At 38.3% G+C, this 15,000-nt stretch overlaps 2 protein-coding genes and 1 pseudogene across 4 annotated transcripts in view; 1 reads left to right on the plus strand and 2 right to left on the minus strand.

The window, feature by feature from the left end:
* The window catches only part of LOC144958846 (uncharacterized), an 89,158-nt pseudogene that overhangs the window by 38,316 nt on the left and 35,842 nt on the right, over nucleotides 1-15,000 (plus strand). The window lies entirely within an intron of this gene.
* LOC144958847 (THAP domain-containing protein 2-like) lies at nucleotides 8,148-11,060 on the minus strand. Of its 2 annotated transcripts, none has more exons than XM_078891091.1 (3): nucleotides 10,933-11,060; nucleotides 9,595-9,680; nucleotides 8,148-9,059 (listed from the first exon to the last, which is right to left on the minus strand). In XM_078891091.1, the coding sequence occupies exons 2-3, from the start codon at nucleotides 9,666-9,668 to the stop codon at nucleotides 8,702-8,704; spliced, it is 432 nt and encodes a 143-aa protein (XP_078747217.1). In that variant the 5' UTR covers nucleotides 9,669-9,680; nucleotides 10,933-11,060; the 3' UTR covers nucleotides 8,148-8,701. The 2 variants fall into 2 exon arrangements, with proteins under 2 accessions (XP_078747217.1, XP_078747216.1); XM_078891090.1 differs by lacking the exon at nucleotides 10,933-11,060 and adding an exon at nucleotides 10,067-10,368.
* The window catches only part of LOC144958940 (uncharacterized), a gene marked incomplete at its 5' end in the record, with an annotated part of 2,587 nt that continues 913 nt past the window's right edge, over nucleotides 13,327-15,000 (minus strand). Inside the window, 2 exons of the mRNA XM_078891237.1 lie at nucleotides 13,327-13,365; nucleotides 14,586-14,606. Of these exons, the coding sequence (XP_078747363.1) occupies nucleotides 13,327-13,365; nucleotides 14,586-14,606 (60 nt within the window). The remainder of the gene's footprint in view (nucleotides 13,366-14,585; nucleotides 14,607-15,000) is intronic.

Here is a 15,000-nt window from a genome sequence, read left to right on the forward strand (position 1 = left end):
TAACAGGTTTTAACTGCCGTACTCCAGAAAAACACGTATTTAAAAATTTGGCAAGAAAACTCGTCCTTCAATCAATTAATATCGATCGATTTAAATGACCCTCGTCTTGGCAAAGACTGTCAAACCTGGGACTTGAATGAACTCCACCGGATACTCTTCTTTAAAGTCCCAGGTTTGCAAGTTGTTGTTTGTTTTTCTCTCCCAGGACGGGGGTCATTTAAATCGATTGATATAATTTGAGGGACGAGTTTTCTGGCCAAATTGTTTAAATACGGCAACATCAGACCTGCCAACTAGGAATTGGAAAAGATTCTGACATTTCAGGGGTGGTAACAACATAGTAGAAAGACATTATAACTACCATTAAAAGTAACCAATTTGTGTTTTAATACATTAAATAAATGCTTTAAACTCCTTTATATACTAGGTCTGGAAACAAAACTTTGTTTTCAAGAAGTTTATTGAATTTTTAAAGATCTTTATATGTGTCAATTAGGACGACCAAGTTATTCGTATTTCTACGACATGTTTGTAGCAGTTGGCATGTCTGAATACGGGTCTCTCCAGACTTCGGCAATTCTCTGGTTTAAATCTTCTTTTTTTTTTATTTCCAGCCGTAGACGAGGTTAGTTTGCCTTGTAATTATTATCAACCTGCTGCACGTAATATGTAATTTGTGTGGAATGTCCTGTCATTTTGTGTCAGGCCTAAATTGGCTGTTTGTCTATTCCATTCTATTCCATTCTATTCAAATCTATTCCATTCTATTCTATTCTATTCAAATCTATTCCATTCTTATCTAAGGCCAATCCTATTTTCGTGCTGTCCAATGATAAAATGCTTTAACAAAAAAAGGTTTTAGTCAAATATTTCAAACTTAAATATCTATGTATTAAAATTCAGCTTTGCCACCACCCTACTCTCAAATGTGGGACTTAGATGAAGACCTTCCGAGTATTCAGAATTAGAGAGAGAGAGAGAGAGAGAGAGAGAGAGAGAGAGAGAGAGAGAGAGAGAGAGAGGATGGAATAGAGGTTTGGAAAGACGAAGTGGTTGGGGGGGGGGGGGGGGGGGGGAGGATGGAGTAATCAGGAGGGCGGGTTGTCAGGGATCGTTCAGTGCTCTCACAGTTTAATGGTGAGATGAGATGAAGGTGTACGGGCATTGTTAAGGGTGGTGAGCACCGTTCATTGTGTTGTAAGCATCGTCTACTTATTGAAGTCGCTGGTTGTAAGTCTTCTAATGCATGGAACGAGAGTCTGTGTTCATCCATCATCTTTATCGTTAGTAGTTCGGTATTTAGTATTTATGCGAATATTATTGTAATACTATCGTACAACAATACCAAAATGCATTTTTAAAATTTACATTTGGCATGAAATGTTTTTACTTCACAATTCGATCTATTTCAATGGCCATAAATTTGCCAAAAGATAATTAAAATTAAGATTTTAAAGAGATTTGAGTTTGCGACTTGTAAGAAGTCTCGGTTTAAGAATTTTAGCCATGTTTTTGGGTTATTTTAAGCGAATGGAATCGTATTTTTTGTCTGGCTAAAATGTAGAAAATAAAGGTTTTTTTTATAGAAAGCGTTTTGCGAATGTTCGGTAGGGAATCGTTAAGTATGTTTTGACTAATTTGACTAATTGATAGAAATGGATATTTTATGTTGAATTAAATAGTGTACTTTGTTGTTTTTGTTTGAGTGTATAATGGGTGGTGGGTTGACGAATTGACGAGTGGTTAGAAAGATGGGTGGATGTGTGGATGGATGATGGATGGATGGGTGGATGGATGGATGGATGGATGGATGGATGGATGGATGGATGGATGGGTGATGGATGGATGGATGGATGGATGGGTGATGGATGGACGGATGGATGGGTGGATGGATAGATGGTATAGATGGTGGATGGATGGATGGTATGGATGGATGATGGATGGATGGGTGGATGGATGGATGGACGGGTGGATGGATGGATGGATGGATGTGTGGATGGATGGATGGGTGATGGATGGATGGATGGATGGATGGGTGATGGATGGACGGATGGATGGGTGGATGGATAGATGGTATAGATGGGTGATGGATGGACGGATGGATGGGTGGATGGATGGATGGTATGGATGGATGATGGATGGATGGGTGGATGGATGGATGGATGAATGGATGGATGGATACATGGATGGATAGATGGATGGATGGATGGACGGATCGACGGACGGGTGGGTGAATGAATGAATGAATGAATTGATGGATGGATATGTACCTACAGTTCATTGTCCCATCATCCCCCATCAAATGCAAGTCGTATCAATAGAACCCAGTCATATGGAACAAGCCCGTGTTTTCAATGAAAACTGACAGGAATTTCAACCATTCTATAGAGCCCTTCCATTCGGATTGAAGTGCTTCTGTCCGTGTCAATATAATTTGTTTTGATTCGAATCATAAAACATGCCATTCATTGTATTTATTTTTGATCGCAATGGTTAAAATGCCTTCATCCCTCTTGATAAAAACAACAACATAAAACACGCTAACCGCCATCCCCTTTCCCTCCCCTTAAATGTGAGCTTTTATATAGCACAATAGGGAATACGATTAGCGGAAGAGTAGCGTCCCTTGATTGGACGTCCCTTTACAGAGAGAACGTCAGCTTGGTTTTGCGCATGCGTCTTTCTCGTCCTCGCTTTCGGTTAAGTGTCTCAAGCCGCTTTCACCGGAAGCGAGGGTGAGAGACGCATGCGCACAACCAACATGACGTTCTCTCTCTAATAACTTTTCCGCCGGTGACGTCCAATCAAGGGACGCTACTCTTCTGCTAATCTCATTCCCTATATCACAAACGTGCTCAAAGCGCTTTACAAGGGGTTTCAAGCCAACAGCGACACTTAACATGTAAGGCGAGACACGACGCCTGTGAGGCGATATTACAGTTTTCTCGGACACAGACAAGGCTGTTAACGAACAGGTACTCATTTTACACATGAGTACAGTGACAGAATGTCAGTAAAGAGTATTATTCAAGGACTCAACGATGTGCCGAACCCTGGACAGTCCGATCCGAAGGCGAGTGTCATACCAAATGACCACAAGCCACATATATTACGTGTTATGACAATGGTCAACGTGCCTTCATCATTTTTGATTACGGCTAGTTCTATCCACTGGAGCTTATTCCTGTTAATTGTCAGATATTATACGTGAGATAAATACTATATAAAGATAAGGGAGGAGAAAGGGGAGGGGTGGAAGAAGACACACACACACACACACACACACACACACACACACAGAGAGAGAGAGAGAGAGAGAGAGAGAGAGAGAAGAGAAGAGAGGAGAAGAGAGAGAGAGAAGAGAGAGGAGAGAGAGAGAGAGAGAGAGAGAGAGAGAGAGAGAGAGAGAGAGAGAAAAGAGGAGATATCTCTCATTGTTTATCTATTCTATCAGTCAGACTGTAGACCGTATATATTTACAGATTTCATCCTTGATTAGAACCCAAATCCTTCCGGTTCATTGAGCACCGACTTCAAAGTCTCACCACCACCCCACCCCCCTCCCTACTATTCATCCCTCTCTACTCTTTCGACTACCGACTGTCTCCACCCCCCCCCCCCCCCCCCCCCCCCCCCCCCTCCCCACTCATCCCACCTTTCTGCCTGCGTCTGTATCTCTCCTCTACGTCTATCCTTTTCCTATCCTCAAATATCATCGATTAAAATGACCCTCAACTTGACACCTCCCCCCCCCCAACAAAAAAAAGAGCAAAACAAAAAAAACCCAACAAACCCAATAACAAAGGACATAACACAGTGCTGATGGGTTTCCTCGGATCCGCGGAATTCCGAGATTTTTGTGTCAGAGGAGGAATTTCCTCCTTTGAAAAATGACACTTTCCTCAATCAAATTTTCTGGCTTTGAGAGATTTGATGTATGGTGGAACAAACTGGTGCAGCTTCCCCACAATCCAGAAGATAGCTAGAGTTGTTTATCAACTCAATGGCTCTAAAAGTGGGGGTTAGTGAAGTAAACATGTGGTGTAAAGAAACCCATTCATAATTTTCCTCCTTTTTCCCTTTTTGTCATCATCAGCACTGAAACAAAACAAGCAGACAAAATAAAAATAAAAAAAAAAAAAAAAATAAAAAGATAAAAAATAAAAAAATTCCAAAAAAAAAAAACAAAAACTGGTATTGCGCAACTCCCAGATTTAAGAGTTTTTGCTAAGATGGGGGTCATTGTAATGGATCGATAGTGGTAATATTATTATTATTACGTTGAAGGCCACAGTTTTCCTGCCAAAAATGTTCAATACGTGGTTGTTTTCCATCAGAGTTTGGCAGCTTTTGCATTACATTGTTTTAGCATAAAAAATACATAACACCACATAATACCTCTTGAGACACTCTCTCTCTCTCTCTCTCTCTCTCTCTCTCTCTCTCTCTCTCTCTCTCTCTCTCGCTGTTTCTCTCTCTCTCCCTCTCCACACACACACACACACACACACACACACAATACACACACAGAGACACACAGACACACACACACACAGACACACACAGACACAGACAACCACAAGAGTGCTCCATCCTAACAACCCCAATATGACAGTCACCAGCCCATAGATAATGCCTTCAATCCCATTGAGACGCTGCGATCCATGACAAACGTATCGCATCGTATCGTCCCTGGGTTTTCCAATCCAGGCATAGTAAGCACTAGGTACATTCCTTGGAATAATAATACATGGAAGGTAAGCGGCTTCGTTCGCGAGGTCGCAAAGTTGATGCCAGTGGGCGGAGCTTAGCCGCCATATTGAGAAGACCAGGAAACGATTGTTTATCATAGAAACTATAGACTTGAGTGATGGAAATCATCTTGTGTTGCCGATTAAAACACTCACTTACTAAGGGAATTTAGTCATTGTGATGTTGTAAAATACCTTGCAAAGGCAATGTTAATTAAATTATTTTCTTCGTTCAATTCTGAAGCCAAAGCACTATCACTACGCACGGTTCGATTTCCTTTGCTTGTTGGTTATGACATGAATAAGGAAAAAGGGAGGAGTATGAGTAAACACTTGTAAAATATCAAGCAACCGCACAGAAAGTAATGGAAGTGCAAGCTCGAATTAAAGATATCGAAAAATAAAAAGTGGATCCGGTCGGAATCGAACCTGCGTGTCACGAGACGGCATATTTCGCTTGGCCAAGAAGAGAGAACAGCAAGTAGATCATTCGGTCATCCGCTACCAATCTTACTGGTCGCAGTGGCTCAGTTGGTTAGAACGTTGGCTTCGTAACCAGAAGGTCTGGGGTTCGGTTCCCGGCCGCGTCATGCTCGTCAAAAGCAGAAAACCCCACATGAACCCAACCACAACCGAGCTATTTCGGTCAAGGACAAGGGCAGAAAGCAGACGTTACAAAAGATAAGGGGGTAAAAGTAGAAGAAAGCATACATCTCTTGCAAGAATGCAGGAGGCCCTCCCAACCACCCACCACTTTTAGCTGACTCTTACAGCACAAAGTTTCGGGGTAGGAATCACATTAAAAATCAGGCCACCACTACACGACCACAATTCTTAATCCTTTCACAGCTAGATTAGATTTCACGTCAAATACGAGTCGATCCTGTACAGTTTTCATCACAGATTAGTCTAAAGCGCGCTCGAGTCGCATCACATGGACTATCTCTATGTGAAACTGCATAAGTCAGTCATGTATAGACAAAAGTACGTTTGGTTTTGGTTCAACTCAAACCTAGCCATGAAAGGGTTAATGGTGACAACTTAAAATGTGGACGTACCACTGCAGCTATAGCAGTAGTAGAGTAAGCTACCCAATTGCTGCTGGGTGGACAGGGGGAACCGGATAAAAATTCTGGCTGCAAAGGGACTCGAACCCGAGACCTTTGGCGTGACAGTCCAATGCTCTACCAATTGAACTAACGGGACCCCCGCTACTAGAGCTATGAATTACCATAATTCATCAAAAATTAAGTCACAAAATGCTATTTACATTTTATATTTATTTGTGTAAAGTGACAAAAAAAAAAAAAGACATTATTACACAAAATATCATGGTCACACAAAAAGGTTCATTGTTTGATCATAATTCAATAAGATTTCAAAATAAAACAAAAATCCCAGCAATTTCATTACTAGTTCATCATTAATAGTTATTACAGAAGTCTGTTATGGCGAGACTGGATTTTACGCCATTCATCATTCAATCCTCTACAGTTCAGAAATTAGCCCCTGTGATGCGACTCGAGCCCTCCGAGTGCTCGAGGTGAAAGCTGTAGCGGATGGAATGATGTTTGACGTGAAATTCAGCCTAGCCAGGAAAGGGTTATACTTATACACAAACATATTTGCCTCTTTAAAAAAATCACACAAGTTAATAATGACATTGTTACTGCCCTGTAAATAAAATAAATTTGTTAAGAACTTGACGGCTTTTACACATTAGCTTCTTTTTCAATTGTTCAGTGTACAGTTTACCAGCATAGAAATACCTGACCTGAATATATTTCTCAGCTATTGCTTTTAGTAGAAGAATCAAATGATTCTCAATCCCCTCATGATCAAACATATGGGAATGAAATAATGTAGAAAAAACGGGTTTATTGACGAAAGACTTCATGATGCTTTGCAAAAGCTTATGGCAATCATATCGATTGAAATGAAAATGATCTTGACCTACAGTTGCAACATATTTTCTGAAATGCTTTTCAGAAATTAAACAGACATCAATAACACCCTTAGAAGGAATTTGCAACCCTCCTTTGTTCTTAAGAGCAATCAAAGAATGTATGTCAGATAGCTCATTTTCAACTAATGCATTTGAACACTGTTCACAAAGAATTCTTTGTTTCAATTTAAATGCAACAAATCCAGCAATGTAGACGACAATTTTATTTGAACAAGTGGACAACTGATCATAGTTTACATCAAAATCAAATGAACTACTGCTACTGATATCACTACTTTCACACACCTCTTCAGACAAGACTCGGTTTGTTGATAAAGATGCATTGATTCGAATCCCAGAAGGTACATCACGGCTTAAATTCTCTCGGCTGGAAACACTTAGAATGGGTACGGATTCCAGAGGCAAACAGTTCCCTCTTTTCACTTCTTCAATTTCATTGTGCGTGAGGAGTTGCTTGTATGCTTTTGAGAACTGTCTAGCTGTTGGATTGTTATTGCAGCCTCCCATACTTCTTACCTTACCAAAAAAAAGTTCAATGTGATCTTGACTAAACTTGTAGGTCAATAAAAATTTCATACATGAATCTTCAGACATTACCAAACGTCTGTAAATGGAAATAACACTATCAATACAAACAAGAAAACCAAGAAAGCCAGTCTTTCTTCTACTGGAAACAAGAGACATACCATTAACAGATAATGTCATGGACAAAATATAATTTTTAACTTCTGAGAGAAAATTTTCAGTTGCTTCAAAATTACATTTACTCAATGGGGATTTCCATCCAAATGCCTTCATATTTCTAGAATTAAGGATATCAAACAAACAATTAAACATTTTCAAAAACTTAATAGTTGCCTCACATCCTTCAAAACCAGGGATATTTTCTTTAAGACAAAATTCAAGAGAAGAAGAAACTGAATCACTAAGAGTTTGAGCAGCTAATTTTACATTCATTTTTTTCTTAAACCATTGCACATGACTTGCTTGTAATTTATTACCCAGGTGCAATCCTTCTCTTTCTTGTAACTCATGTAATAGTTCAATATAGTCCCATTTGATAAAATCATTACCTACACAAAAAGACTTTTTTCTGCAAAAGTATTCCTTACCAATTTCAACATATGACAGGCATCAAGAAAAACATAAATAGGCGAATCAGTAACAGGATGAGAAAAGTATGGCTTTATTTTATCACTATCTACAATTACACCAAGAGACTTCAACATAGACATATTTGATGGACAACCGTCATGTGTGATTGACACTATCTCAACACCTACTTCATGCAGTTTTTTAATACATGAATTCAATAAATTTTTTCTTTCCACCCCATTCAAACCATCTAATAAAAAATACCCAACAGGCAATTTCCAACTGCTATTTAAGCATACTATCATAAAAGTTAGAGCTTCCTTTGCTACGGAAGATTATCATCATCAATTCCTGTACCAACATCCACATAGCCATGATACTTGCTGCCATCCCATTCCACATGTTGCCTAATAGACATTTCATCCATGACAAGATTACATAGAAAAGGTTTTGCAACCTTTTACAGTTGTACAATATTGGAAAGAAAAGTAAAAGCTGATTTAGTAAAACCAGGTGACCCATCCACAGTTTTATACCACTTAGAAATAGTTTTTGGATGAGGAAGACAAGTATCGAAAGCTTTTCTTACATATCGATAAGCTTTAGGGGAGTAAAAATGCAATGTCATAGCAAAACTTCTAATTTCTGGAGAATACTTAACAGGTACAGACATATTTTCCATCTTCGCTAATTTCCGTTTCAATAAATCACCAACCCCACCCCCACATCTTTCTAAAATATCTACACTAGAGTCACTAATCATCTTTTTGTTTCTAAGCTCCATTACTATACTTTTTAAGTCTGCATTTTTTAAAAATTAAACGTCTTTTCGACTGCTGAAGCATTTTAATTTTCTTTCTGCATGATTCTAATTTATGACTTTTATCTTCTAGAGCTCTTTTAAAATTTTGTTTGGTTGGTGTATCAACACTCGTAGAAGTAGAAGGGATAGCAAGATCATTTGGCAATGGAGCATTACAGTTGTCTGAATTAGAAATGGAAGGGGAGGCTCTCTTTGAGCTGGCGGTTTTCTAGCTTTGTCCCCCGAATTTTGATAGTAAGAAGGAAAAGACAAAAAGATAGTAGGTACTGCACCTTCTCTCAATCGAACAATATTGACAGAAGTTCTGTCAATGCATTTCTCCTCAAAGTGGACAGAACAGACAACAGTATATTTGGAGGGAATAAAATTTTCCCTTCTTATGGAATTTATCCACAGCTTTCTCCGCTCTTCATCCTTGGGGAATCTGAAAAAAAAAAAAAACAACAACACATTGTTGTCACTAATGTCTTAAAATAGCATTACAACATTATTGGTCACCTGGTAACATTCTTACTGTGACTGAGTGAGAAACATGGGTGTGCTATTCTGTGTGGTAGCAAACCATTTGTTCGAATAGCACTGTTGTTGATACAACCAAGTGTTAACCTTTCATAGCTAGTCTGGACTTCACGTAAAATATCATTCGATCCTCTACAACTTTCACTGAGATATGAGTCCTGTGATTCGCCTCAAGCACTAGAGGCACATCACAGGGACAAATCTCTACGTCAAAACTGCAAAAGACAGTCATACATCGACAAAAGTAGGTTAGATTTCCGTTCGGTTGAAATGTAACCTAGCTGTGAAGGGGTTAAAACAAGGCTATTTTATTTAATGCACACATAAGGTTGGGAAATGACTTTTGCATATCAACAAGACCTTGTTGCTTAGCAAGTAATGTAATCCTTTAGACGTATGATCATAAATGTTTTAGTTAGCAATAAAAGAAAAGTACTCACTTGTGAAAGGTGATTCCTGTACCCTTCTCCCTCTCAGAGCGATTGGTGCAGCCAAATGCGCAACAAGCAGGCATCTTTGGTTATTCCTGTAGAACACAATGAATAATTAATATGGTTCAAAAATATTTTCCAAGAATGAGTGATAGGTCAGTGTGATGAAAATGTACAACGAATTCTTTTAGACAGAAGATGAAATAAACGTTAGATAGTAAAATCCAACCAATCTTAAGCCTTTTACGGTTAGGTTGGATTTCAACCGAACCGAAATCTAACCTACATTTGTCGATAAATGACTGACTTTTGCAGTTTTCACGTAGAGATTAGTCCCCCATTTTGAAATTTGATGCACACATAGACAGCAAATGAGTTGGTACTTTTCATCTCAACAAGACCTTCTTGTAGTCTTGTAGCTGAGCAAGTAATCCTTTGGACGTATGATCACAACAGTTAGCAAAAAAAGAAAAGTACTCACTGATGGACGGTGATTCCTGTAACACTATCCTTATCACTGCGATTAGTACAGCCATATCATCTTTGGTTAGTCCTTTCGAAGTGACTTTTCTCACCCCCGGATGCTAGTCTTCATAATAGTACACCCCCCGGATGCTAGTCTTCATAATAGTAGTCCACAATTGTTGTATGTTTAATCCAAAGGTTGTAATGCAGTAATTTGTTACGTTTCTTGTCACAAGTTGCACAATTAAAAAAAAAAATCAATCAAATCCAAATCACAAAAAGCCGGCGACGTTTTTTTCGGGAATCCAATCGGCCGGGGGGGGGGGGGGGGGGTGAGTGAGAATACAGGCAGCCTAGTCCTTTAATTCCTGTAGAACAAAATATTTTCCAAGAATGAGTGATAGGTCAGTGTGATGAAAATGTACAACGAATTCTTTTCGAGAGGAGATGAAACATTACTATTAATGTTAGATAGTAAAATCCAACCAATCCTAACCGTCCAGCTTCAGCTAGAGCCAAACCAAGGCCAAGTGTGACGAAACAGTCTCTGGTCATCGAGAGTCAAAGGCTTTCCGTCAATAAAATAATGTCGATCTAAGACTAATAATAAATATCGCCTTTACCATATACATCCGATAACTAAAACAAATGAAAAAACGATTAGACTAGAATCTATACTTGTTTTAAGAAAATCAAAGTGGCTGAAAACTGAAAGTGAAAGTGAACGTGCCATGCCATAGCCACATCACATTCACAGGGAGAGATATCTGAATTCGACTCAACTTAGCTATCAAATAGTTTTATTTCATCTTTAAACATGATTTAACTGATAAAACGTATTTGCAAACATAATTATGTAACAAATTTAAGGTTGATACTTACTTGGAAGGAAAAACATCCACTGATCATCTTGATTCGGATGTCCACCGATGAGTGAATCACCGTAACTACGGCCGTAACGCAGGAATGTTTTGGTATTCCCAATATGGCGGAAGCGGCCAACGGTTGGCTTCAGTATTATGACGTCATCTTCCTTCCATCTATTTTTATTCCAAGGTACATTCCATATACACAAGACACGCCCCCCCCCTCCGACCCACCTGACCCCCCCCCCCCCCCTCTCCCCACCAACAACACAATTGATTACCAGAATATAAGAATTGGTGTCTTCTTATAGAGTACAGTCACAGTTCATTAACTCGAACTTCTCTGAGAATGATATTCCACAATCTTTGGATGAAATTCAATACCATTTCTGTAACACGTAATGCTATTGTGATTGCCGTCTTCATTTAGTACAGTAATACCCCCTTAACTCGCACTTCCATTATCTAAACTCTTTGGGTTCCCGATTTCCTATAGTGGGCAGGGAGGCACCTGCTGTGTCTTCTATCTCCCTGTATCTGTTTTCCAATTGCTTTCTGTCTATGTCTTGGACTGAGATTAGTTGGTTTTGTCCTGACCCTGGTCGTAGTCCTTGACTGGGAGGGAAACAGTCTAATGTATAGTTGTAGTTTTGAGAGATACTATTTTCCCCTTTTAAATCATCTCTCTGATATATACTGTTATTTTTATTTTTAACATCATTTTATGATTTGTATGCATTTGAGTGGGATCTTGTGCTTGTATCTGGATGAGACATTTAGGTGATCTCAAACTAAGTACACTGATAGTGCGCTCCTGGAATCTACAGGTTCCCTATTGTCTTACTTTTTCCTCAAGTCCTTTTAATCGTGCATCTGAAATGTTTTTACTATCCCATTTTCTTCCTTTTTATTGGCGCTGATATGACCTAAACGTGTTGCAAGGGCCGTAAAAGCCTTAAAAACAAACAAAAGCATAACGTTTGACGTTTGATCACATTTCTGAATAAATAATAATTAGAGATAATAATAATACATGACATTTATAACGCGCATTTTCATCACTGGGTGATGTTCAATGCGCGTTATAAATGTCATGTATTATTATCTCTAATTATTATTTGAGATGGAGGAAAAGGGTGAAGAGACTGAGAAAGATGGGAGGAGGAGTAGGAGGGGGAGAAGGAGGAGGAGGAGGAGGAGGAGGAGGAGGAGGAGGAGGGGGAGAAGGAGGAAGAGGAGGAGGAGGAGGAGGAGGAGGAGGAGGAGGAGGAGGAAGAGGAGGAGGAGGGGGAGAGAGGAGGAGGAGGAGGAGGAGGAGGAGGAGGAGGAGGAGGAAGAAGAGGAGTAGGAGGGGGAGAAGGAGGAGGAGGAGGAGGAGGAGGAGGAAGAAGAGTAGGAGGGGGAGGAGGAGGAGGAGGAGGAGGAGGAAGAGGAGTAGGAGGGGGAGAAGGAGGAGGAGGAGGAGGAGGAGGAGGAGAAGGAGGAGATTTTAGTAAGATTTGTAAATGATAAAGACCTGCTACTGATTTATCCGCCTGTGTCGAGAATTCAGAAGGGCCATGTAGTCATACTAACACCAAATAAGGTGTTCGGGTCATGGAGGCGTGACTGTACTGTGTCCCGGTAAGTAAGTAGTAGTCTTGGTCGTACTATCTATGAACGTGAACATGACGAGAGCTGTACTCGATCCAATCGCTGTGATCAGTCAACCCAAGCGTGAAAAGGGCCTTTAGTCTTCACGCGGCGAACCTGATGGCGGGGATCGTCAAAGGCTTAAGTGAGGATTCAAGGTGGGCGATTATTGGGGGGGGGGGGGGATAGGTGGTGGGGTCGCTTGAGTGCTGAACCAATACTTTTTTTTAAACTTTTGTTGTTGTTGTTGTTGTTTTTTTTTGTTTTTTTTTGTTGGTTTCTTCTTCTACTACTACTACTACTACTACTACTACTACTACTACTACTACTACTACTACTGCTACTGCTACTACTACTACTACTACTACTACTACTACTACTACTACTACTACTACTACTACTACTACTACGACTACTACTACAACTACTTCTTCCTCTAAATTATCATCATCATCATCATCATCATCATCATCATCATCATCATCATCATCATCATCATCATCATCATCATCATCATGTTCTTTATGCTAATTCTCGAATAGCATTCCATATCATCATTATCATCATCATCATCATTATCATCATATTCTTTATGCTAATTCTCTAATAGCTTCCGACATCATCATCATCATCCAATCATTCCTACGCGCCAGAGGCCATTGATAACAACGACAATAATTACGACTTGATAACATTCAGATTGTTAAATTGAAAACAGGGAATTATTATTGCTTTACTCAAACAAAACATTTTTTTGGGGGTATTTTGGACAGAAACGTTATACTTCACTTAAACCTTGGACTTCTTTGAAGACTTTCTGAACAGTTGGAGAATTTGTTAATACAATAATATTGTATTAATCCAAACCGCCCTTCACAAAAATAAACGTGAGCTTTTATATAGCGCAAATTACTATAAACGTGCTTAAAGCGCGGGGATATTACAATTCCCCCCCCCCCCCCTTGCCCAATAGATACAACAAAAAGTAAAGGTAGACCAAGAAAAAACATAGTTGGATAGTTTGAACAGCTGGGTGACAAAGAAAGAGAAAGAGTAATATTAGTTTTCTGATGTTATAATCTGACCAGAGAGATGAATGGCGTATCATGATCACCGATGTCTGGCACAGACTTGGTACTTGAAAAGAGAGTTTGCTTTTGATAACAATATTATATTATTGTGTTATTCCAAATTCTACATCATGGACGATTCCTGTAGACAACAGACTTTAGTTTTAATGGATTATCTTTAATATAAAATTATTTCTTCACGGAATGCCACGGGGTCGACATCAATCTAACGGCACAGGGAAGGGGAGGAATTTAAATATCATCATTTAATATTCAAATCACGGGTTATTATCCCCATACACAAACTGAATACTTATAAACATCGTTGTCCAGAAAACGTTTATAATAACATAATAATGTCTCCTTAATAGGATTAAAATGAAACCTGGTCAGGCGAGGCAAGAAGTCTCAAACTGCTTTCTTCTTCTTCTTCTTCTTCTTCTTCTTCTTCTTCTTCTTCTTCTTCTTCTTCTTCTTCTTCTTCTTCTTCTTCTTCTTCTTCTTCTTCTTCTTTTAGGTCAAAAACACTCCCTTTTTGTTGTTTGGTTTTAATTTGATTGTTTTTTTTATTCTGTTAAAAAAATATGTTTCTGTTGTTTTGTTTTGTTTTGTTTTGTTTGTTTTGTGAGATGATGACAGCATGATAGAATGAGTTGTGACAACATTATAGCTTTCCTACGCCTAACCTTCACGTAATGGTTAGAATACTAATGTGTTGTAACGTCCTGAGACCTATCATGAAATAGATGACGGCATTAATTCGATCATAGCAATAATACTGTCAGTAATCATGATTGTAATGTTGATGATAATAATGGTGATGGTGATGATCTTCTTATTAATCATCAATATCATCATCATCATCATCATCTTCTTCTTCTTCTTCTTCTTCTTCTTTCTTCTTCTTCTTCTTCTTCTTCTTCTTCTTCTTCTTCTTCTTTCTTCTTCTTCTTCTTCTTCTTTCTTCTTCTTCTTCTTCTTCTTCGTCATGATGATTATAATGATAATACTCATAATGATAATAATAATAATAATAATAATAATAATAATAATAATAATAATAATAATAATAATAATAATAATAATAATAATATATAATAATAATAATAATAATAATAATAATGATGATAATATAATAATAATAATAATAATAATAATAATAATAATAATAATAATAAAATAATAATAATAATAATATACTACTACTACTACTACTACTACTACTACTACTACTACTACTACTACTACTACTACTACTACTACTACTACTACTACTACTAATAATAATAATAATAATAATAATAATAATAATAATAATAATAATAATAATAATAATAATAATAATAATAATAATAATAACGATAATCAGACAAAGAAATCCA

Source organism: Berghia stephanieae, chromosome 13 (genome assembly GCF_034508935.2).
Source record: "Berghia stephanieae isolate SIO BIC M18660-M18661 chromosome 13, UCSD_Bste_1.3, whole genome shotgun sequence".
Classification (NCBI taxonomy): domain Eukaryota; kingdom Metazoa; phylum Mollusca; class Gastropoda; order Nudibranchia; family Aeolidiidae; genus Berghia; species Berghia stephanieae.

Coding starts and splice junctions, on each gene's coding strand:
- LOC144958847 (XM_078891091.1), bottom strand. CDS start 9,668: ATGCCTGCTTGTTGCGCATTTGGCTGCACCAATCGCTCTGAGAGGGAG. Junction 9,060..9,594: donor ACAGGAATCACCTTTCACAA/GTGAGTACTTTT, acceptor TTTTTTTTTCAG/ATTCCCCAAGGATGAAGAGC.